The sequence below is a fragment of the Nuphar pumila genome, chromosome 15 (genome assembly GCF_984573655.1).
Source record: "Nuphar pumila chromosome 15, dmNupPumi1.hap1.1, whole genome shotgun sequence".
Taxonomy (NCBI): domain Eukaryota; kingdom Viridiplantae; phylum Streptophyta; class Magnoliopsida; order Nymphaeales; family Nymphaeaceae; genus Nuphar; species Nuphar pumila.
The window spans coordinates 76100785-76126454 of record NC_143263.1 but is presented as its reverse complement, the minus strand read 5'-3'; the positions used below and the strand labels follow the sequence as shown (position 1 = coordinate 76126454).

The 25670-nt window shown below is 34.2% G+C and overlaps 1 protein-coding gene across 1 annotated transcript; it reads right to left on the bottom strand.

The window, feature by feature from the left end:
• Positions 1–4938: 4938 nt before the first annotated feature.
• On the bottom strand, positions 4939–21017 carry LOC149815651 (acyl-acyl carrier protein thioesterase TE1, chloroplastic-like). Its single transcript, XM_089990592.1, has 6 exons — positions 20792–21017; positions 20602–20702; positions 20033–20142; positions 19464–19559; positions 19296–19367; positions 4939–5184 (listed from the first exon to the last, which is right to left on the bottom strand). The coding sequence occupies exons 1-6, from the start codon at positions 21010–21012 to the stop codon at positions 4939–4941; spliced, it is 846 nt and encodes a 281-aa protein (XP_089846718.1). The 5' UTR covers positions 21013–21017.
• Between the last annotated feature and the right edge of the window lie 4653 nt (positions 21018–25670).

Sequence of the window (25670 nt, the reverse complement as noted above, 5' to 3'; positions counted from 1 at the left end):
CAAACATGGGAATGTGAAAACAAATCCCACATAATTTTTTGGCTTTAAACCACCTTAGGTGGTGTCAAGCTATGAGAGACAAAACAAAAACCCTTGGAAACATGTTCCTAAGAAAATGGATCTCTTGATAGATTAAAAGCTTGCATAGTTGCTAAAGAATACATCCAACGACCAAGAGTTAACTTTATTAAGACATCTTCTCCCATCATCACACAACCACCATAACCATAACATAAAGATTTTTACTTCACTGACGTGAAATATAGTCATGACAGTATAACGTACTTCTATACTGGCATGAACATATTTCAGGGCAGTAAATATAATTCGTTACTGGTGCGTCAATAGAAAGGTAATTCCTTGTAGTATTGGCTCATAGGTGAAAATTTTGACAATTAGTTAAGAAAAATACATTCTCATGTGGTTTTTTAATTGAACCTGTACTAATGGTACGATAGCTCAGATTCCAAGATTCTCAAAGGCATAATTATAGTTATAATTTAAAAAGGTCTTTATAAGGACTTAAGCAGTTGCCTCGAGCATGGTTTGATAGGTTCAACATTTTCTTATTAGCCATGGGATTTTATTGCAGTGATGCAGTTTTTTGTTTTAAATTTGCCAAAAGAATCTAGGTTGTATACTGTTGCTTCTCTATGTTGATGACACTATAATTATGGGAAGTAATTACACATTTTTCATTTAGTTTATTTCCAAATTAAATTTCAAATTCACTATGAAGGACTTATGAGATATTCACCACTTTCTTTGAGTGCCAATAAACAACCAACTATTTTTTTTTCAAGTTTTGAAGCTGAGTATCATTTTTTCTCATCAATGGCAGCATAAATCACATAGCTTAACTTCATTATTGAGGATCTTGGCATTGATATTCCCAAGGTCCAACTATTTTTTATGATAATTTGTCTATTCTTCACATTGCAGTGAATATTGTTTTTCATTTGAGATCGTTTGTCACTTTGTTTGTGAGAATGTGGCTCAACAACAACTAGTTACATGGTTCATCCCCTTACAATTACAAGTAGCAGATGTGTTTACCAAGGCAGTAACTAAATCTTTTTCACTCTTCCATAAAAGCATTTTAAACTCGTAAAAAAAAAACTAAATTCATGCTTCAAAATTCAAGGCCCAAACTTGGATTATGGGAAAGTACTAGTGATACTAGTCTGGACTTCAAATTGATCCAAATACCAGCAAATGAAGGATCAAATGGTAACAATATTCTAGAAGAGTTGAAGGATAAGTATGAAGTATCAAAGGATAAGTCTGCAACTCTCCATTCTCAGTAAATCAAACTACAAGGGAAGGAATCTCGGTGAGGATGAAAACTACCAATTGTTGTATTGTAGCTGAGTGATCTCACTAGGATATGGGGGAAATAGTCTTTACAATTGTAAAGAGCTAATGATTGTATAATAAGAAAAGCATTATTCCTCCTTTCGAACCAAGTAAATAGAGTGTGTTTACTTTCCTTTTCTTCTTCTCACTTTTGTTTAGATCTTTCATGAAAATGGGTATATAGATTTCAAAAAAAAATCCTGCTAGCTCAGCCTTCACATAAGAATGTTGGATATTTTGGACCAGGTCTAACCTTAAGTGACCCAGTTTGATACAAGGCACTAATAAAGGCATTAGTGGGGAGTGGGTTACATTAATGTGAAGAGTTCGCATTCAATATGGCATGTGAAGGGTTCACGTACATGAATGCCATGTATGTAACCCCCCACTCTCCTCCCACTTTAAATTGAGGCATGATTGTTGGTGTAGCTTTTATGAAAGCAATTTTTAAAACAAATTTTCAATAAAACTTGTGTGTAAATTGTACACCAAATAATAAAAATAAACCAGTTTACACTAGTGGTAAGAACAGGTCGAACTCTAGGAACGAAATGAGGCAATGCATAATTTGCATGAATTATTCACTTTATTAATATTTTCAAAAAATAAAAGAAATGCACTGATTACAAGTTCACAAAATAATAAGTACTAAAATCTAAACTATGTTCTGGGACTCTGATGTTTGCTGAAGAAGCCACTGCATCCAACTTCACTATCTGACCTCCTCCTCATGAATTTGAACCTGCAAAAATAACATAAACTATGCAACTTAACTAATAATGTTAGTGCCTAATTTATTTAACACTAAACAATATTTAAATCAACTAAAGAACATGTTAATAAAATAAATAAACTAATTATCCAACTAACAAAAATAATAAAAATGCAATTATTAAAATATAAATAAATTAAAGCTAACACTACTAAAACTATAACTACTATACACTAATCAATGAACTATTAACCAAACTACAAAGCAAGTAGATCATGAAATTAAATAATTAACTAAGTGAATCCAAACTAATTTACTAAATTTTGACAAAATAACAGAACCTAAAATTAAACCCTAATTCTAATACAAATTTACTAAATTGCCCTAACTACTAGCCGATCAGGAAATACTGGGGCAGACTTTAGGAAATCGGAGTTTTGAAAAAGTAAATGGGTCAGATTACTCTGAATTTTTATAGAGACATTCTAATCAGACTCAGGGATTAAACCCAATTTACAAAGTTTAAAAAATCATCTGAAATCCACAAAAAAATGACTTTTCAATTTATGGAAGTGCCCCATGACAACAAAGAATCAAAACAAGAATTTCTACAGAACTAGTTTTCGAAATCAATTTAATTACTTGACCAAATTAGCATGAAAAATTCTAAAATTTGGCTGAGACATAGTAGCCACGCTGATGAAATCAGTATAAAAAATTTCAGGTCAAAACGTGTGGCAAACATTCATGAAATGATAACCCAAATTTTATCAAAAATGTGAATTTTGCAGAAATTCTATTTTGACTTCGCTTGACTGATTAACTAACTAAAAATATAAAAACCAAAGAAGTAATTAGCTAAAAATTAATTACTGTTGCAAAGCGTAGAAAAATCATGAATTTAAACCTACTCTAAAGCAGAGAAATAAATAAAATAATTAAGAACTAAAATAATAGCAACTACTTGCTAACTATGCTACCATTACAATAACTAATCTAAGCATTAATGAAAAGTGCTAAATTAACCAATTTACCTAACTAAGCTAAACACATTGACTAAACAAAGTTAAACATGACAGAGCTAAGCATAGAAGGAATATAAATGACAAAAATTAGAATCTAACTACAATATTATAATATGTTAGACTAAATTAACTTGATTAAATACACAATTAACTAATTAAGTTAAGCATAGATTAGCCATATTTATACTAAACACATAACTAATGTAACTTAAACAACTAAAAGTACACTAACCAAATGTACTTAATGTAAACTATACTAAATTATCTTGAATATAAAGATTGAGTTTAAAGACAGCTACCTTACTTAATTTTAGAATCTAATTTAAAGCTAAATGAACTCCAATTAGGCTAATTAGGGCACAAGGGTTGATTATGAATTTGATTCAAGATTGGATGCTCATTCTCCCCTAGTGGACCCCACTAAGACTTAATACAACCTACTAAAAATAAAAAAATAAATTTGAACTAATAATTAAAAGAGCAATTAAATAAATTTTTAAACTTAAGCCAAGAAACAAGCAAGGCAAGGTTGAAAATGTTTCTTATGCTAAAGACCTCCTGAATGAGTTACCCAAATAGAACTTTCTCTAATTACAAACTAAAGGAATAAAATTTGGAAATTAACCTAAGCATCCCAAATAAGAAAGCAAATAAAACTTCAAGAAATAAATGACTCGACTTGCCTAAACTGCCACCCTATATGATTTTTACTATCCCTTAATCACTAATCCTAATTAAAGCAAATCAAACAAGATCTGAAATTTATGCTAATCAATTCAAATTCAAAATCTAACCTATAGATCAAAGAATGGAAACTAAAGTAAGACTTAAGAAAATGCCACTTACTTACTTAAATACACTAGACAATTTTTATGAAACCCTAACTAAAAAATCTAATTACTACTTTAAACCTACCAAAATGAGTACTTGCCAAAAAAAATAAAATATAGAACCAAAATTGGGTAATTAACCTAAGGATTCAAAATGCAAGATTTACCTAGGGCTAAAGGAAACAATTAATTGAACTTACCTAAAATACACTACATGGTTTCTATGACCTAACCCTAATCAAAAGTCAAAGCTTGCTAAAAATGAAATGCAAAGAAAAAAAATTGAAATGCTAACCTAATAGACTAATTGCACTAACATATGTTGACCTCACTCTACTCAATCTAATTGACCTATATGAACCAAATTTGGTCAAATGAAAACTAGTAACACAATTAAAAAAAATATAAGACAAACTATACTACTCGACTAATGATAACTATCAAATATATCCTAATGTACTTACTAGTTAACTATACCTAACTTAAAGATTTAACAATAGCAAATACAACTAATTGACCAAATGTTTGTTCCCGTTAAAAATCAGAACAAAAGTTAATAAAATTAAAATTAAAATTAAAATCAATCATTGACTTGACATTAACCTAAACTAATCTAACACTAACTGAACAACTAATGGTCAGATCTGCTGCAGCTAGATCACGACTAGACCTGTCAAACTCATACAAAAATCAAAATTTAAGTAACTAAAGGAAAAATGAAAAATGAAAAATGAAAAATGAAAATTAAAAATAAAACTATTTACACTATATACACTATTCAACCAATTGGTTTTTAAAAATAGAAATTGGTGGATTTTGATTCAATCGGTTGAATAGAGGATTCAAGATCGGTTCTTGCTCATGCAAGAACTCGATCAAAACAACATTTTAAACCATAAAAATATGAAGTTTAGACTGACAGAACACTCAAAAGGCTGACCCACAACCAGACCTACAACATGACACAACACACCTGACACTAGAAGACAAGGGAAAGAAAGGCTTACCTCTTGGCTCATCCGATGAATTGGGGGAGAACACGAGTGATCAATGGAGATTGAAAACATGCCCTAGACGTCTTGGGAGGTTTGCAACTTATTCCCAGCTGCTGCAACTTTTCAAGAGCCAAATTGCAGAGGGGGAGATCAGTGTTGAAAGCATAGATGGAGGCCCGGTTGAAGAGAGAATATGACTGGGTCTCGGTGTTGGTAGACAACAAGCTGAATCTGAGTTGGAAGCTCTCCGGAGAAATTTGCAACGCCTGCAAAATAAAATACAACATACACAAAAGATAAACACAAAACAAAGTGGAAGAAAGAAAGGGAGAACGGAAATAAGATGAGAAGAAAAATAAAAAGGGTAAAGGGTTGAGAAAGTGGAAGGAGGAGAGAGAAAGGAATAGGGAGGGGCAATTTTCTTAAACTCCAAAAAAAGTTGAACCCTAATTTTTGCAACTATTTAAACCACTAAAATATTTTCTAATTCTAAAAACTACCTAAAAGTAAAATTACTTCTAACTAAATGCTAACATTATTTACTATTTATACTAACTACCTAATTGCTTAGTAAAGAGGGGGTTTTAAGAAAAAGTTTGTGGATTGCACCTTGGATCATGTGGGCGCTTGGATATTTTGAGTTTGGGTCCGGTCCATGATCTAATATTTTATCTTTGGTTCAGGTTTGGATCCGATTTACCTTGCAGTTTGCTCTAATTACCCTAAAAATGCTCCATTGCCTTTCATTTTAGCTCAAATTCCACTGAAATTCGAATTGTGGCTTTTTCGCAGATAAATACACAAATACATGAGTTTTTATCCTTCAAAATACATAAAAATGCATGAATAATATATGAAAATGATGTGCATTTCATGTATCATCATATGCTTGATGAGAGCAACCAAGGTGTTCTCTTTCTCTCATTTGGGTTAAGGGTCCTGCGCACCATCGACTTGACTGCCTCGGTTCATCATGGACGTCGATAGGCTGAGGAGAACGTCGTGCACCGACACCAACGCTCATTTCATCCATGGCATATGCTAATATGTATTCTTGCTTTTTACATTCCGGTTTTGTTTTGAGAATGCCAACATTGGGTTATGGGCCCACTCTGCATATTCGCTGCACATGTGGGTGCATCAGCGTTCTTTCGAAGCTCACCGAAAAAGTTGTCACTGCATTTCTTTTCTCTCTCATTGGATTCCCGTTATATTTTTTTTGGGAAATCTGCTACAGCGGAAGAGGTGTTGACCGACGACACACTGCCAACGAGTAGACATTCATCGCTCTCTCTTCACGAAGGCTGACAATGGTAACCACCAGCGAGCAATCATGTAGGATCCCGATTTCTGTCGGGAATATGTAGCCACCCCATTTTAGAGTCCCATCGATATTGCCAAGCTCCAACTAATTTTTATGACAATTTATCAGTCGTCCAAATGACAGTGAATCTTGTTTTTTATTTAAGATCGATTATCACTTTGTTCACGAGAATGTGGCTTAACAACAACTAGGTACATGGTTCACAAGTAGAAGATGTGTTTACCAAGCCTTTAACTAAACCTATCTTTCACTCTTTCAAGAATGCAATTTAAACTCTTAAAAAAAAAACTAAATCCATGTTTTAGAATTCAAGGCCCAAACATATCTTATGACATTCTCTAATGCCGGGTTTGTGGGGGAGTATTAGTGATAATAGTTCAGACTCAAAACTGATCCAAATACCAACTAATGATGATGCAGAGCATTCAGATCATCAATTCATTGCAGATGAGTTGGATCCAAATCCAACTCACCAGACCTGATCTGAGATACGTTAACATGTAGATCCAATGACATGCAGGGCTATCTGAGTCTAATTGGATCGCCATTTTAATTACTGAAATTGTATTTTATTTTTTATTCTATTTTGGTAAGTAGGAATCATATTAACATTTATTTTATTTTATTTTTATGTTTTTTTTTTTTTTTAGGTATCAGATTCTACGGATCCGGATAGTTCTATTGCCTTGTAAGATCTTGAGGGTGTATGGGGATTAAGGGTAGTTTTTCTTTTTATTGTATTTAATTTTAATGCCTTTTTGCGCGTGAGTCCGGATCTTGCCCGAGATCCAAACCTCATTGGACTCTTATAGGTGACGCCACTTAGTGTGGACATCCATAGTCCTATACTTGAATTCTCATTTGACTTTGAAGTCAATTAAGTTCTTGAAAGGGCTTTAAAGCGCTAATTCTAAAAATGGCTTATTCAATGCTTTGGACAGAGGCTGTCTTGGGAAGGCTTGACTCTCTTTATGAATCTTTATTTTGGGTGTTTAAGAGCCCAAGGGGTAGGGTGGGGGGGTGTTACGACAATGAAGTCGTACATGATACTTCAAGTACAAGGTTTTGATGATGAACAAGTGAATCAACTGCATTTCAGCTAAGACAATAAAGAAAGATGACAAGCATTAAAGAAATCGATGAAGAATCTTTAAAGACTAGTGTGCATATGTTAAATTCATTAAAAGTCTTAGATTCTTGTAAGAGCCTTACTTACAGTGCATATTTCGGTTGCATTTCAGCTAAAAAGAATTTTGAAAAACTTTTCTAAAAGAACCCTTCATGAAAATCTTTTTAGAAAACTCTTTATTTAATTTTTCGTGTTTATTAGTCGACCAATAGACTCACCAGTTGACTAATCCTTTCGCGCCAATTTTTCTAAACAAAATGTCATTTTTATCAAATTAGTCGACCAAAGGTTTTATTAGTCGACCGAACAGTGTGTCTATTTTCTGGAAATTTAGCAGCAGTCGACTAATGCTTTTATCAGTCGACCGGACAGAACTTGTATTTTTTAGAAAATTTTAGCAGCAGTCGACTGAAAGGTTTTTCAGTCTACTGATGATATTATCAGTCGACTAACTTTTCTCTAGTCAACTAAGTTTCAAAACTTTAGATTTTCAAACAGCTCGATTAACAGATCAGTCGACCGACGATAACTGTCAATCTACTAATAGCTATTTATTAGTCGACTAACAACTGTTCCAGTCGACTAATTTTGTCGTTTTTTCTGAAACTTTAAAAAGGCGTGTCTTTTCATTTTTTAAGCGTTTTGATCATTCAAAATGGACTGTTTTGACACTCTTTCATACCCTCAACGTATGGAATCTTTCAACTATAAATATGAGTGCATTTTACACTCAAAAGCACTGCAATTCAATCAATTTGAATCAATTACTCTTAGCTTTTCACTCATATTCATTTTCTCACTCACGTGATATTTTTCACTTCAGCTTTTCACTCAAATTCCTTTGAGAGATAGTGAATTCGTGAGTAGAGTATTTCAACAACCTCAAAAGCCAATTGCATCTCATTTGTATTCATAAGAAGGGCTCATAAGTTGTATTGTAAGTTGTTACTTGTTTCAATTTTCTGTAAAAGGAAGGACTCCTTGGTTTAAAGGAGTTGTTTGCTTTCAGTAGGTGTGTTACTGAAAGTGGGACCGGATTTGGTCTGTATGATATTGTAATTACACAAAATTGATAGTGGAAATCTCAAGCGGGTTTTGCTTGGGGACTAGATGTAGGTCGGGAAAGACCGAACCAGGATAATTTATTGTGTTCTTTGTGTGTTTGCTTTGTGAATTGCAAAATTCCACAGATAATTTTTAAAAGCACTATTCACCCCCCCTCTAGTACTCGTTGCTTCGATCCTACTGCACTTTCATTTGGTATCAGAGCAGGTTTGCTATTATTTTGATTTGACCATCATCTAGCATGACAACTACAACATCTCAGCACAAAGAAGGATGCTCCTCTGTTCGTCCTCCTCTCTTCGGCGGAACAAACTATGGATACTGGAAAGTGAGAATGACAATATTCTTGCAATCCATGGATCTCGAAATTTGGAGAGTTGTTTCAGAAAAGTACCAAATGCCATCAACTAATTTTAGTCAATGGACTGATGAAGAAAAGAAGACTGCTTCACTTAATGCCAAGGCGATGAATGCATTGTATTGTGTCGTTGAAAAGGTAGAGTTCAATCGTATCTCTCAATGCTCTACAGCAAATGAAATCTGGCATACTCTTCTCGTGACTCACGAAGGTATGTCAAAGGTAAAGGAATCTAAAATCGCTTCTTTAGTTTATAAATTTGAATTGTTTAAAATAAAGCAAAATGAATCTATATCGGACATGGTAACAAGAATGACCGATATCACTAACACTCTAAAATCCCTTGGAAAAGAATATTCATAAGTGGATTTAGTCAGAAAAATCCTAAGGTGTTTAACTCCTGAATGGGAGAGAAAAACTACAGGTATTGAGGAAGAAAATGATTTAAACACTCTCACTCTTGAAGATTTTGTTGGTAACTTAATGGCATATGAAGTTCAACTTCAAGACAGACAAGAAGAAGAACCCAAAAAGAAATCTCTTGCTTTTAAGGCTACTTCTGACTCTGAAAATTCAGAAGAAGATGAAGATGAAGATATTGCCCTTATTACAAGGCAATTCAAAAGATTCATCAAAAAGGGAAGATTTCAAAGAAAGGTAAAGAAAGCGGATTCTTCCAATCCAAATGAAGTCAAGTGCTTTAACTGCAAAAAGACAGGACATATCAAGAAAGATTGTCCTCTTCTCAAAATCAAGCCCAAGGACCAATTCAAGAAGAAAAAGGCATTTCAAGCACGTTGGGATGATAGTGACTCCTCTTTCGATGAAAAATCAAATAAAGAAGTCGCCAACATGTGCTTTGTAGCACAAGAAGACTCGGTAAGTCAATTTGACTATGATGATTTATTAGAAGCATTCAATGATTTATATGCTAAATTTAAGAGTCTAAGTTCTAAAAACAAAGAGTTAAAAACTGAGAATTCAACTCTTGAATCTCAAAACAAAGTGTTACTTCAAGATATAGATGATCTTAAGAACGAAAACTCTTGTCAAGCATTTTAGATAAAAGAAATTGAAATTAGAACCAATCTCTTACAAAAAGAAATAACTTGTCTAAAAGAAAAATCAAATGATCTTCTTTCTATTGTGACCAAATTTACAAATGGTCAAGAGAATCTATAAAGACTTCTTGGTTCTCAAAGATGCTCGGTTAATAAAACCGGATTGGGATATAGCTTTTTTGATACTCAAAATAGACCAAACTATGTGGTGAAGAATCAAAGACAATATTCTCAACCATTTGTTCAAAGAGATAAATTTTCTAGTTATATTAGAAATGCATCTAATCATGGAACTTATAATGCTTATAAGCCTAGACATGATTACCCTAGAAATGCTAAATTTTTTTATAGAAAGAATATTTATTATCAAAGGAAACCAAAATCCAAATGGATATGGGTTCCTAAGACTAACTCTCATGGACCCAAAAATAGAAAGGGGTCAAATGCTTTGTCTTCTAATTTTGTTGTAGGTACACAAAATAAGGAACAAATGGATATTGGACAACGGCTGTTCCAAACATATGACTGGAAGGCCGGAGTTATTTTCCACCCTCCAAAATAAGGATGGAGGAACCATCACCTTTGGTGACAATAACAAGGGAAAAGTAATCGGTATTGGTAATATTGGTAATCCAAAATTTCCCTTGATAGAAAATGTTCTTTTAGTAGATGGTTTAATGCATAATTTATTATCTATTAGTCAATTATGTAATAAAGGTTTTCATGTTTCTTTTGAAACTGATTTATGCTTAATTTTTTATTTTCAATCTAAAAAGATCATTTTTAAAGGTAAAAGAAGGAACAATGTGTATGAACTTTATCTAGATGAGTTACCCATTTTTAATGAAAATGTCTTATTGTTTCAAATGAAATTCAATGGTTATGGCACAAGAGACTTGGACATGTTAACTTTAAAATTATTTCCAAGTTATCCAAGAATGATCTTGTTAGAGGCCTACCTAGAATATCATATAAGAAAGATCACTTATGTGATGCTTGCCAAAGGAGTAAACAAATCAAGAGTTCTTTTAAAGCAAAAGATATAGTTTCAACAAAACGTCCTCTTGAACTTTTACATTTAGATCTATTTGGACCATCTAGAATTCAAAGTTTGAATGGTAGCAAGTATGCTTTTGTTATAGTAGATGATTATTCTCGATTTACATGGGTGATTTTTCTAAAAAGAAAAAATGATGTTTTTTTTTAATTTTCCAAACTTTATAGAAGAATTACAAATGAAAAATCTACATCTATTATTAAAATTCGTAGTGATCATGGTGGTGAATTTGAAAATGAATCTTTTCTAAAGTATTGTGATTTACATGGTATATCTCACAACTTTGCTTTTCCTAGAGCGGCTCCAGAAAATGAAGTTGTTGAAAGAAAGAATAGAACTTTGCAAGAATGTGCTAGAACCATGCTTCAAGATAAAAATTTACCAAAATACTTTTGGGCTGAAGCAATAAATACAGCATGTTATGTTTTAAACCGTGTTCTTATTCGACCAATCTTACATAAAACATGTTTTGAATTGTATTATGATCGTATACCAAAGATCTCATATTTCAAATTTTTTGGTAGTAAATGCTTCTTGTTAAATACCAAAGATAATCTTGATAAGTTTGATTCAAAATCAGATGAATCAATATTTCTTGGATATTCTTCTAGAAGTAAAGCTTATCGTGTTTTTAATAAAAGAACATCTTGCATTGAAGAATCTTTACATATTGCATTTGATGAGAATTGTGAGCAGGTTATACCTCTAAGCGAAGGAGAAGAAGTAATACTTCAAGAAGAACCTTTGATAGAAAGTACTTCTCAAGAAAATGTTCCTCTTCAATCGGTTTGGAAAAAAGTTCCCAATCATCCACATGAACAAGTTATTGAAGATATAAAGAGTGGTGTCCAAACTAGAAGGCAATTAGAAAAATATATTGCAAATATTGCTTTTATATCTAAAATAGAACCAAAGAATATCAATGAGGCTTGTGATGATGAATTTTGGCTTTTGGCCATATCTGAAGAACTTAACCAATTTACTAGGAATGATGCATGGGATCTAGGTTATAGACCAAAGGATCATCTAGTAATTGGAACAAGATGGGTCTTCCGAAATAAGCTGGATGAAAATGGCAAAGTCATTCGAAACAAAGCAAGACTAGTTGCACAAGGCTATAATCAAGAAGAAGACATAGATTTTGATGAAACCTATGCACCAGTGGCTCGACTGGAGTCAATTCGAATGATGCTTGCTTTTGCTAGTTACATGAACTTTAAGTTATATCAAATTGATGTTAAGAGTGCATTCTTAAATGGACACATCAATGAAGAAGTTTATGTAGAGCAACCTCCAGGCTTTGAAAATGAGAAATATCCAGAAAAAGTCTACAAATTAAAAAGAGCTTTGTACGAACTTAAACAAGCACCAAGTGCGTGGTATGAAAGACTATAAATTTTTTTAGAACAATCTGGTTTTTCCATTGGTTGGGTAGACTCCACTTTATTTATTAAAAATCTTAATTTAGATATTCTTATTGTGCAAATTTATGTTGATGACATAATATTTGGTTCTACTAATGAAGCTTTTTGTAAAGAATTTGCTAAAGCTATGCAGAAAGAGTTTGAAATAAGCTTGATGGGCAAATTAAACTACTTCCTTGGACTTCAATAAAATAAACTGAAGAAGGAATCTTCATCAATCAGGTTAAGTATACAAAAGAACTTCTCAAGAGATTTGGGATGGACTCATCAAAATCAATAAGAAATCCTATGAGTACAACTACTTCTCTTGATAAAGATGAAAATGGTAAAAATGTAGATAATAAGCTCACCAGAGGTATGATCGGATCTCTATTATACTTAACTGCTAGTCGACCTGATATTATGTTTAGTGTTTGTATATGTGCAAGATTTCAAGCCAATCCAAAGGAATCTCATTTAACTGCAGTAAAACAAATTCTTCGTTACTTGAAAGATACTTCAGATTTTGGTTTGTTTTACCCAAAATCATCTTCCTTTGATTTAGTTTCATATAGTGATGCAGATTTTGCAGGAAGTAAATCTGATCGCAAGAGTACTAGAGGAACTTGTCATTTCTTAGGAAATTTCTTAGTCTCTTAGTTTAGTAAAAAGCGAAATTCAGTGTCACTCTCAACAACTGAAGCAGAATATATAGCAGCTAGTTTAACATGTTCACAAGTACTATGGATGAAACAGACCTTAAAAGATTTTGGTTTGAATTACTCTACAAAAACTATTTATTTTGATAACACTAGTGCTATAAATCTTTCGAAAAATCCTATTCAGCACTCAAGAACTAAGCATATTGAAGTTAGACATCATTTCTTAAGAGATCATGTGTTAAAAGGAGACATTTCGTTAAATTTTATTTTCACTAATGAACAACATGCCGATATCTTCACTAAACCACTTAAAAATGAAGATTTTATGAGAATTAGGAGAGAACTAGGCATTTGCTCCTTTTTGGATTTATAAAATGTTGATTTTTTGAACAAAATCTCAAAATCGCATCATATTAGTCGACCGATAAATTTCTAGTCGACTGATGCTTTAAAAAAAAAATTTAGAATGAGTCGCACTTTATTAGTCGACCGATAAAATTTTAGTCGACTAAATTTTTTTTTAAAATTTCAACTGAAGGGACCTGATACCCCTTGGATTTTTTTTTAACACCCGATTTTTTTTTTAAAAAAAAAAGGGGCCATCGTTTCATTTTTTTACGCACCTTTTTGTTTTTCTTAAAAACGAAACCCTTTAAAAAACGAAACCCTCTCTCTCTTCCAAAAAACCCTCGGAGTGCCGTTCGAACCTCTCATCGCCGGAATTTTCTGGCTGTGACAAGGAGTATCTTGACTTTTCACCGGAATCCTCTTGCCGTGACTGGTGTCTCTTCAGTCCTCGGCGGAATTTGTGGCAGCCTCCTCTCACTTGCTGTCATTCACCGCGGACTCCTCCTCGTCTCTTCCCTCTTGCCTAAAATCTGTGGAGAATCGACATCCCTTTTCAGTGGGTTGTTACTGTTGATTATTTTGGCCACTACCAACGAATTCGAAGGCACATCGTTCACTTTGCACAAAGTGTTTCTGTTGCACGACGACAGATATCTTCCTCCCGCCGGACGTCATTTGGAAGCCGACATCAACACCATCTTCATCTGTTCTTCTCAACAACTGTGTTGATAAATCATTCTCTGCAACTGAATTTTTTTTTTTGTGAATCTGTTTTAACCATATCTCGTCAGAAGACTGCATCCACAAAAGGTTCTCCTCCTCCTACACCTCTAGCAAAATATGGATTTTCTCTCAGATTACTCTGAAATCCTCTTTTATATGATACTTTTGGATCGGTTTCTGCACTTCCTATTTTACCAGGCCAAAATGTCCTCTTTCACATGTTTTCTCGTTACAAACTCAGAGAATTATTTCCAAGTATTTCACATCTTTTTTATGCCTGTGGAGACACCCTTCATTATCCTTTTCTGATTCACTTGTTTTATACAAATTTACAAATTGATCATGAAACTGGAGTTCTTTCCTCTCTTGTTCGTGATGTTGAAATTGAGTTTGATTCTAAACTACTTGGAAAAATCCTAGAAATTCCACCTTCAGATACTCTTTTCAATACTATTGAACTTAATGATGAAAGAATTTTTGAACAAATTCTTCTTCCCAGTGCACCTCATTGTCCTCCTTTCAAAAATACTAATCTTCAAACTCGTGCACGCATTGCTGGACGAATTCTTGCCCACAATGTTCTACCTAACACTGGTTCTTTTGATTACTATTCCACAGATCTTTCTACGGCTCTTTATGTCTTATTTGGAAATATTTCTGTAAATTGGGCCAACGTGTATTTTACTAATTTGTGGAAACAAAAACCATTTCTTCCTTATGGATGTCTTCTAACTCGTATTTTCAGACATTTCAAAGTTCTCTTAACCAATGAAAAATATATTGAGCAAAAGGAGTTCTTTGATCAAACTATTTTTAAATGACTGAAAATCAAATATCTGCCTCCTTTAAACGTTGATCAAACTGAACCATCTGATCCTATTGAACCATCAATTTTTGAACCCTGACCATCTTCTGTGACACCTTCATTTCAAGCAAAATGAAATTAATTTTCTACTACTCAAGACAACGATGAAGTTTTGTAGCGACTAGAAGCTTTGGAGCTGCATCAACACACTTTTTGTGAAGATGTGACTCAACAACTTTCTTCGATTCACAAAGATATTACTGCAATCAAGGACTTGCTTAACTCACTTTTCTGATCTTTGTTTTCTGTTTTTACTGAACTTTGCTACTTTATGGTTTCTAATATTTTGAACTTGAATTTACATTTTGCTTATGCTATTTCTGCCCTTACTCTTTTTTATTATGACAAAGGGGGAGAAAAAGAAAAAGATAGAAATTGCATATTGCATTATGACATGGAAATGGAAATTACATAAAATGACATGGAAATTACATGAAAGTATTGAAAATTGCATTTATGAAAAAGTTATAAAAATGCATGAAGTAATGATGGAAATGCAAACCAATCAATATGTGATATATGTACTTTAAATGTACTAACTTTAATGTTTTGCAGCATATTGATAGGGAGAGTAAAATCTCCATCTATGCATCTAAATGTTTCATCTTTGATTAAGTTTGTCATCATCAAAAAAGGGAAGATTGTTACGACAATGAATCCGTACATGATACTTCAAGTACAAAGTTTTGATGATGAACAAGTGAATCAACTGCTTTTCAGCTAAGACAATAAAGAAAGATGACAAACATTAAAGAAATCGATGAAGAATCTTTGAAGACTAGTGTGCATATGTTAAATTCATTAAAAGTCTTAGATTCTTGTAAGATCCTTACTTACAGTGCATATTTCGGTTGCATTTCAGCTAAAAAGACTTTTGAAAAACTTTTCTAAAAGAACCCTTCATGAAAATCTTTTTAGAAAACTCTTTATTTAATTTTTTGTGTTTATTAGTCGACCAATAGACTCACCAGTTGACTAATCCTTTCGCACCAATTTTTCTAAACAAAATGTCATTTTTATCAAATTAGTCGACCGAAGGTTTTATTAGTCGACCGGACAGTATGTCTATTTTCTGGAAATTTAGCAGCAGTCGACTAATGCTTTTATCAGTCGACCGGACAGAACTTGTGTTTTTTAGAAAATTTTAGCAGCAGTTGACTGAAAGGTTTTTCAGTCTACTGATGATATTATCAGTCGACTAACTTTTCTCTAGTCAACTAAGTTTCAAAACTTCAGATTTTCTAACGGCTCGATTAACAGATCAGTCGACCGATGATAACTGTCAATCTACTAATAGCTATTTATTAGTCAACTAACAACTGTTCCAATCGACTAATTTTGTCGTTTTTTCTGAAACTTTAAAAATGCGTGTCTTTTCATTTTTTAAGCGTTTTGATCATTCAAAATGGACTGTTTTGACACCCTTTCATATCCTCAACGTATGAAATCTTTCAACTATAAACCTGAGAGCACTTTACACTCAAAAGTACTGCAATTCAATCAATTTGAATCAATTACTCTTTGCTTTTCACTCATATTCATTTTCTCACTCACGTGATATTTTTCACTTCAGTTTTTCACTCAAATTCTTTTGAGAGATAGTGAATTCGTGAGTAGAGTATTTCAACAACCTCAAAAGCAAATTGCATCTCATTTGTATTCATAAGAAGGGCTCATAGGTTGTATTGTAAGTTGTTACTTGTTTCAATTTTCTGTAAAAGGAAGGACTCTTTGGTTTAAAGGAGTTGTTTGCTTACAGTAGGTGTGTTACTGAAAGTGTGACCGGATTTGGTCTGTATGAGCTTGTAGTTACACAAGGTTGATAGTGGAAATCTCAAGCGGGTTTTGCTTGGGCACTAGATGTAGGTCCGGAAAGACCGAACCAGGATAAATTATTGTGTTATTTGTGTGTTTGCTTTGTGAATTGCAAAATCGGTCAAAATTCTGCAGATAATTTTTAAAAGCACTATTCACCCCCCTCTAGTGCTCGTTGCCTCGATCTTACTGCACTTTCAGGGGGGGGGGGGTTGACCAAGAGGCGATTGATTTCAAATTTGGAAGAAAAAAGAAAATCGTGATTGAGAGCTTGGCTATCATTTGGTTTTGAAAGAAATCCTTTGAGAAAGGTTAGAGAAAATCATGTGAGGGTGCTCATTCAAGAAAAATACCTATTGTGCTCGTGTGGACAAATCTTGTGTTTGTGTTGTTCTGCATTTGAGGAAGTTGTTGAACAGTTCTTCGAGCTTGTTGTTGCAAACACACTAACACTTTTTTCGAACTTGTTAGCTATATCTTGTGTTCATTGTATATTTGTTATCATCGACTATTAGATTCCTTGTTCAAGATTGTGAGACTATTTCTAAAGTGTTAATGAAATTGTTCATGTGATTCTGGTTGTTCAGAAACTCATTTTCTACTGAGGAAAGTCATTTATGCATTCAGGATTGTCAGACATTGTCCCGGTATTTTGACTGTATCTCCTTAGATACTGGTGCAAATCGAGTGATCATTAGCTTGTTGGAAAGCTAATATCCTCCTTTTCAAGTTTTCTTCTTACTATTTTTCTTGAAGCATCATTGTTAGGATGCTAAAATCCCTGACAAGTTTCAGTCAATTGCATAAGACCAGAGTTTTATCCTGTGCATCACATCACTGCTACTATTCCATGTTTTCATCATATCTTTTTGTTTACTGAACGAAAATTTGCAAATTATAACTTGTTAGAAAATCGACACCTAGAGCTTGAACTTTCATGTTTATGATGTTACCTGAATCAAGTTAGATGTTACTCTAAAATATTCGTCAATCTCTGTTAATCGAAAGATATTTTAGATCTAGACTGTCTGTTATATTCTTGATAGCATCTCCTATTTGCAGTGCATCTTTGTCATCCCTGCTTTGTTTATTGAACTGAAGCACGATCTGAAAAAATAATATTTAGATTGAGAATCCTCATGTTTTGATTTTTTCTCATTCCATTGTTTACTGTGTCAAAAAGTTGATTACTTTTTTTGCATGTTTGATACCTTGTTCATCGGCTCATTTAGCATAGAAAAGAAAATACAATATCATAATCTAGGTATAAGTTTCAACATCTTACTCTAAAAATTACAAACTCGGATTTGTTGGAGAGATAATAAGATTTGGCATAACTTACCTATTTGGAGTTTTTCCAAACTCCATCGGCAAAGGGATCAAAATCTCTCTCCAAGTAGTGAGACTAGTCACCTGCATATTTTGGGTGTTCTGTCCATGCGCTCCATAGAATCTGTTATAACTCTGCCTACACAGATCTGAATCTGGCATTTTTGGATCTGTTGGAAAGGTGTGTGCGTCGCACAACTTTCATGTGTTAGCCACCTCTGTCGAAACAGAGTGCTCAGACTTTGAAATATAGATTATTTGAGTCCTATTCGGACTCAACTACTAAACTTAGATTCCATGCGTGGAGATCCATTTGTGTCTCAGATCGTGGATTGGCTTCCGTGACGAGTCCGCCATCAAATGAAGGATAAAATGGTATCGATATTCTAGAAGGCTTGAAGGATAAGTAGGGAGTATCAAAGGGTAAGTATGCAACTCTACAATCTCAGCAAATCAAACTACAAAGGAAGGAAACTCGATGAGGATGAAAAAAACCACCAGTTGTTGTATTGTAAGTGAGTGATCTCACCATGATATGTGAGAAATAGTCTATACAATTGTAAAGAGCCAAGGACGCTAAAATAAGAAAAGCATTATCTCTTCTGCTGAATCACGTAAATAGAGTGTGTTTACTTAAATTTTCTTCTTCTTCTCACTTCCGTTTAGACCTTTCATGAAAATGGGTACAAATTTCAAAAAAAAATCCTGTTAGCTTAGCCTTCACATGAGAATGCTTTCATAGGCAGGGAGGTATGAAAGGATTGGAACAAGAATACTGGTAGGACCAAATTGTGTCTGCACGCCTTATAATTGGATGTTGGTTTTACTAATAATAGGAAAGAAAGGAAAAGAGATGCCAGCTCAGCAATTTTCTCTGAAAATTACATGAAACAAACCGACCCTATTTATTTTGAACTACGCTAGGAATAGTATGGAATGGAAATGAGTGCACAAGAATTAATTTATTGATGATTGATAATAGTATGACAATTTAATGACAGAGTTGCAACAGCAATAAAAGCTTTCACCATTTCTTCTATCTATTTGAACTAGAATGACTACATAAAGACACCATTTGGCAGCCTTCTTGAGGTAGAAAACACTAGCATTTTTCTCCTTTCTTTGTAGGGAATTTTGCTTTTGTGGATGTTGTATCGATGACCTCTAGCAGAAACATGTATCCATGGGTGGCAATGTGTACAATAGTAGCATCAAATAGTCTGCAACTTCAATTTTACTTCTGATGGAATACGTGCAGGATGGTTGTTTCTGTCAATCCAAGCAATTATTGAACTTCCTTCCAAGACTAGCTGAGAATTTAACAAGCAGAAAGTCAGCAGCAGTTTTTTCCATTTTCTTTTATCGAATTGACATGATTTCTTCTTACAGTCAATTGTGACAGTTACCTCTTGATTTGGAAGCTTGAAAATGAAGAAATCGAAAAACAAACGTGTGGTAGAAACTTTTGAAATTTTCAGTTTCAGGACAAACCTATCTCCACGCTGCATCCACAATTACAAAGTGCAAACTTCTTAGCATCATGGAAGAAACCCTCTATCTATCTAGCTTATACAAATTGAAACTTGTAATATATTGTTCATCATACAAAATAAACAAAAATGATATTAACCCCTACTTATTTCATTGAGTGGAAATACTGAAATAGTAGTGGTCCAAATCACGCTAAAATTCCGTATGATAAAATGGATAATCACCAAAGATGCTACAGTAACTGTGGTGTGATCCAGGAGAACACTTTACAAGTGTGTGCCCCTTTTCATTATGGGGATAGGCGGGAAGCTGAGTATTCTTCCCCCCTCTCTCTCTTAAAAGGGCGAAGCACTTTATAAGTGTTCGTCCAGAACACTGGACCACGCCTCGGTGCAGCCGCTACCTAGCACCAGCCGATAGGGCTGAATTGTTTGGTGAGCAACTCTGTCTACTTTCTACAGTAATTGAATGGCTAACTACTTACCTGTAAAGGAGTGATAAACTTGAGAGACAGCTTGTGTGTTGCAGCTGCATGGCCTTCAGACTTCAATCCATCGATATCGATACCAACTCTGACAAACACATCTGTATAACCTAAAACACATAGGGAATGTAGTGCACTTTAACTAGTGTGCGCATTCAACCATCAAAGAAAAACAAAAATTTAGAGAAATCAATCTTGATACACATGCATGTTTCACAATTGGCAGGCAATCATATGCCTGCCAATAAGAACTAATTCTCCAATTCTTATTTCCATAAGCAATATGAAATAATTAGAGCTGGTAAAAAATGATAAACAGTATGTTAAAGAAGAATATTGCCAGTGGTGCGCTTGAAAATCAAAATCATGATGCTTGTGTGTAGACACATGTAAACCTATGAATGCCGTCTCAATAAAATCTAATCATGATGATTGGGTTATATTCTTCTTTTGAATCTCATTTTTCTGAAGCCAAATACAGGGTTACATTTTGGTGAATCCATCAGTACTGTAGCTCAAAAATGGTTAAAACCAAACTAGAAACAAAAACAAAACCATTGCAGCCTCACCATGTTCGAGGTAATGGGAATATATGGCATTATTAACAACTCCATATTGGTCCAATTCATAATCACGAACTTGAAGTTCAACATCGTGACAGCCCTGCACACTGAAGAAGTCAAATCCCAAATTAGTACTCTTTGATCCTCCTGTTATTAGGCCTGGCAATGGGTTATAGTTGTAGTGAGAGGGAAGTACCATGATCCATTTTGCACATCTTGGTTTTGGAGGAGGGTGCAAGGATCCTTGTTAAGGAGTAAGCTGCGAGGAGGTGTCAGACTAAGAAGTCTTTGAGATGGCAACTTGGTTGTTGATGGAACCCTAAGCAGAGTGGTTGAGTTTGAGCCTGCAGGCTTTGTGGTAATGGAAGGGTAGAAGGGGCGGAAAGCACCATAGCTGAACTTGGTTATGGCTTCCATCTTCTATCACCAAGTTGGGTTCCTTTGTGTCTAATTGCATCAATTTATATAACCTTATTCACGGGCCTTCCCTTCCAGGCAGCCTCCTTCTCTGCATGTACGATTTTGCCTTTTCCAATTTCTGTTGACTAAACAAGTATCTAACTAACTAGCACGTGGATTTTGTGTGTTAAATTCAAATCCAAGTTTGGATCTCAATGCGATTTTCTGCATGTCTTTTTCCAAGTACTCATAATTATGGTCCTTGCAATTGGGGGTGTCAACCGGTCGGGGACCCAGGTGAAACCAGATTTAAACCAGGAATTTTGGGTATGGTATTGAGTCTGGACCCGAGTCTAATTAGGTCAACTATAAGAAAAACCATACTCGAACCTGATATGAACTACGTGAGGCAGACCCAAACCATACCCAGTAAAACCATATTTTTTATAATTTTTACATTAAAAATTTGCAGGTCTTAATTGAAACTCGGGTTGGGCTGGTATATAATTTCATAAACTATACCCGGGTCCACGTATTACTGGGGATCCAGACCCAGGTTTTATTCAGGTCTTATTATTTATCACAATACCCGGACTACCCTATAAGGTTTGGTTCCAGTCAGGTCTGGGTAAACCCGACCCGTTGACACCCCTACTTGCAAGGTTCATGAGATGTAACCTGACCAGTAGACCAATAAAGCCACGAGAAATTCCAGCTTACTTGCACAGTCACAAACCTGGTTCTCGGGAAAACGTTGACGATAGAAAATATGTAGAGATTTTGAATAAAATGCTTCTTTCATAAGAAGATTACCAAATCTGGATGGTGTCGTTCACCTTTGACCAACGTACGTTCCGTTGGAAGTCAAGTTTGGCGTGACTCTTATGAACGATATTCCTTTAAAACAAGGTCTAAAACTTGAAAATTTTACCTATTGAAACCATATTAAACACTCTTGGTCTCATTAGTTTACTATACAATAATGATAGTGCAAGAATCCCTAGTGCATGATGCGCAATTGCCACCACCATGCAAAAAAAGAAAACACAAACAGACAAACTAAAGGCAAAGAATTATGTAAAAAAAATTATAGGTGCTTGAATGATTGCTAACATGTGTTAAGTTTGTCAATATGGACCAACGGGCGCTCCGCGGGGTTGGTAGGAGCTGTCAGTGGGTATCCTTGTGTGTGTTGGGAACCTTTCTGATAAAAGCTTTCATTTTTGGTATTCCAAAACAATTACCCTAATTTGGTGCAGATGGTAGAGAGAACTATCTCCGGATTCCCAAATCAAATTAAGCGGATGGTGCAAAGTCAAAAATGGTCCCCTTGAATTGCATTGCAGTGTGTTTGGAATGGCTCCCAAAGTGAGAATTCTCATCAGTAAGGTCAGCCTGGGAAGTCATGGTGAAGAAAAACCCATATTTCGATGCAGATGGGTTAATAAGGCCCACCCTCCATCTGCTATCACATCCATCGAGATGGGCAATTGGAGATTGTTTGCTCACCCAAGAAAGACTCCAAAGTAAAGGCTTTCAGTTTCCAAGCTAATTGTGTGATATCAACATCTTTGTTCTGATTTAGATGGAGACCGGTAGGAAACATGTCAAGTAACATCCGGTCTTACTTCAAAAAGAAATTCAAAGATAAAGTGGTGAGACACAAGGCTGGGAAAGAACATTCCAGGTGATTATAATAGATAATATGGAAACTACTGAACCAACAAGTGTTTGAGCAACAAAGGAAGAATCTCAATCAGATAAAAAAGGAAGGCACAGATTCTTCAAGTCCTAGGTAAATCGGAAGAATGGAGCGGATGGTCAGACATTCTCACATTAATAGATCCAGCTGCTAAAGTAGAGATGGGCAGCTGGCTGGCCCTAGGGATTAAAAATTTTAAATTTCTAGAAGGAAGAAGCTCTGTGACAAATATCGCGAGATTTATAAAAATCTCGTAATAATGTCACGAGAAATTGCCTGAAAGTTTAAAACAATAATTTCTCTTGAGATTTTCAAACCGTGACAAATATCGCGATATTTACGTTTTTTAACACATATTTATCATGAAAACACCCCAGATTTTTATTTTTAAATGCAAGATTTATGAAAAAATTCAAAATCTCTTGTGTTCTTTACTACCGATATTTTGCCGTTTTAATCTTTTGTCACTATGGGAAGAAGCCAGGGTCTTGACATTCCTCTAGGTATGCGGAATCTTTTGTCTAGTTGGCAAAGATTTGATGTACAAAAATCTAACTACAGATGAAATCAAATGGCTCGTAATTTATCTAGAATAGAAAAGAGGGAATCCAAAAATCGTGGAAAGATCATTCTCCATATTGGTCCCTCATCACGATTATTGATTCTTAATGAAATCTGGTATTGGTTTGCCTAACCCCAGCTTGCCTTTCAACAACAACAACTACGCCTTCATCCCAAAACAATTGGGGTCGGCGATATGAACCAACAAAGAAAATCATTATGGGTCTTCCACATGAATCCTTCTCCTTCATTCATTTCTATCCAATGCCATGTCCTCAGTGAGGTTCAAAGCCTTCATATCCTTTCCTATCACCTCCATCCATGTCTTCCTAGGCCTACCCCGACCTCTTTTAACTAATATATTTTCCCATTTCTCCATCCTTCTAACTGGAGCATCATTAGGCCTTCGTCAAATATGTCCAAACCACCGTAAACGATTCTCTCTCATCTTATTTTTAATGGGTTCAACACCTACCTTCTTACGTATCTCCTCGTATCGAATCTTATCTTTTATTGTATTTCCACACATCCATCTCACCATACGCATCTCAGCTACACTCATTTTTTGAATATGATGTCTCTTGGCAGCCCAACATTCCGTGCCATATAGTAAAGCGGGCCTAATAGTCATCCTATAAAACTTTCCCTTCAACCGCAATGGCATTCTACGATCGCACAACACTCCAGTTGCACTCTTCCATTTCATCCACCCAACCTTTATCCTATGATTTACATCTCCATCAATTTCTCCATACTTTTGAATGATAGATCCCAAATATTTGAAAGAACCATCCACCGGTATTTCTTTCTCACCAAGCTTCACTACACTCCCATCTCTATTTCGTTGCTTACTAAATCGACATTCCGTGTATTCTGTCTTACTCTTACTCAACTTAAAACCTCTTGCTTCTTATGTCTGTCTCCATAATTCTAACTTAGCATTAACCCCAGCTTTCCTTTCAAAAACAAAAAAAAAAATTCTCCCCTGCACAAGCTGACACCCAACATAGGCCTATGATCCTATCCTCGAAGGTTAATGTCGTCTGCACGAGGTATGAAAGGTAGAGCCAGCATGACCAAGTCTTCTTGCCGGAAGAGGTTTCTTCATGTTATAAATGGAAAAGAGAGAGAGAGAGAGAGAGATAATTTAGTAATATTTGATAACTAACAATAATATTTTTTTTCTTAAAAAATATCTTAAAACATGCCTAAAATTTTGGCAATAATCAAAATACACCCAACTTTTTCTAATTACAATAGGCATTTCACTGCAAGTTTTGGTACTAATATGTTACACATTTGGCTTACCACCATCCAAAAGTGCATGAAGATTTAGGCCAACAAACGCTCTAGTTCTGCCCCATTTGTGTATAGCTTTTTGTTCTAGTTAATTTGTGTTTTTGTTTGAAGTGATCATTTAATATGTCAGAGTTTCAACCCATATTATATTGGAATCAATCTGCATAGGATATGTCTAAATCTGAGTCAGATACGAAATTATTATGATCATGGTTTTCTTCATATCCAATTTAAAATCGGGAAAATAATTGTAAAACCGAGGCTAAAATATTATTCAAAATTAAGCTATAAATTTATTTGAAATTCAAGTATTAATGAGGATTCAAAATAAATTCCACGTTGAGAATTTATTCTAAATCAGGGTTTTATTTTTAATCATATTTAATCTATATTTATGTTGAACTTAAATAAAAACTTAATTTGAGTTTTAATATTAGTCAGGATTCGAACAAAGTGCATATTTTAATTTGAAGTCTTATTAAATTTTGATTTCAATTTATGTAGTTTTATCAATTCAAATTTTGATTAAAAAATTCGAATTTGGATCGGATTTGGATTTGAATTTGAATTCGGATTGAATAAATATGGCTCGAACATTATAACTAGATGTGAGTTTGATTCAAATCTAAATTAAGACTTAATCAAATATTACTTCAAGTTTGAAACCTGATGTACGAAATCAAATAGTCAATACAACCACAGGTCCTACCGACTCGGGTAGGAATCATTTTCAAAATGCATTATTGAGAAAATGATATTTTTAGAAAAGAAATTTCATAATAATAATTTAGTTTGACACTGTGTTATAGGGTTTATAGGATTTAACAAAATTTCCAATATGAGAAAGTAACCCCTACACGCCCTAGGTCTCACTGACCCTATAGAGCTCAAATTTTTCAGAAATAAATTCTGAGAAATTTGAATTAAACCTTAAAAGAATAATTGGAATAAGTAATTTAATTATGTGAAGAATTCAAAATTTAATAGTAGAATTTAATTAGGTATTGATTTAACTAAATTTCATTTAGTAGCATTTCATGGGAATTTACAAGTTCATGACATATTTCAATTGAATTTAAAGTGAATTTAATTTGAATTTCATAGAATGGATTTC

Bases quoted from the DNA above. Each gene is read 5' to 3' on its own strand.
- LOC149815651 (XM_089990592.1), bottom strand. From the start codon at position 21,012: ATGGAAGCCATAACCAAGTTCAGCTATGGTGCTTTCCGCCCCTTCTAC. The intron at 20,703-20,791 runs GTACTTCCCTCT...TGACTTCTTCAG, and splicing joins GATGTGCAAAATGGATCATG to TGTGCAGGGCTGTCACGATG. The intron at 19,368-19,463 runs GTAACTGTCACA...TTAAATTCTCAG, and splicing joins TCAAGCTTCCAAATCAAGAG to CTAGTCTTGGAAGGAAGTTC.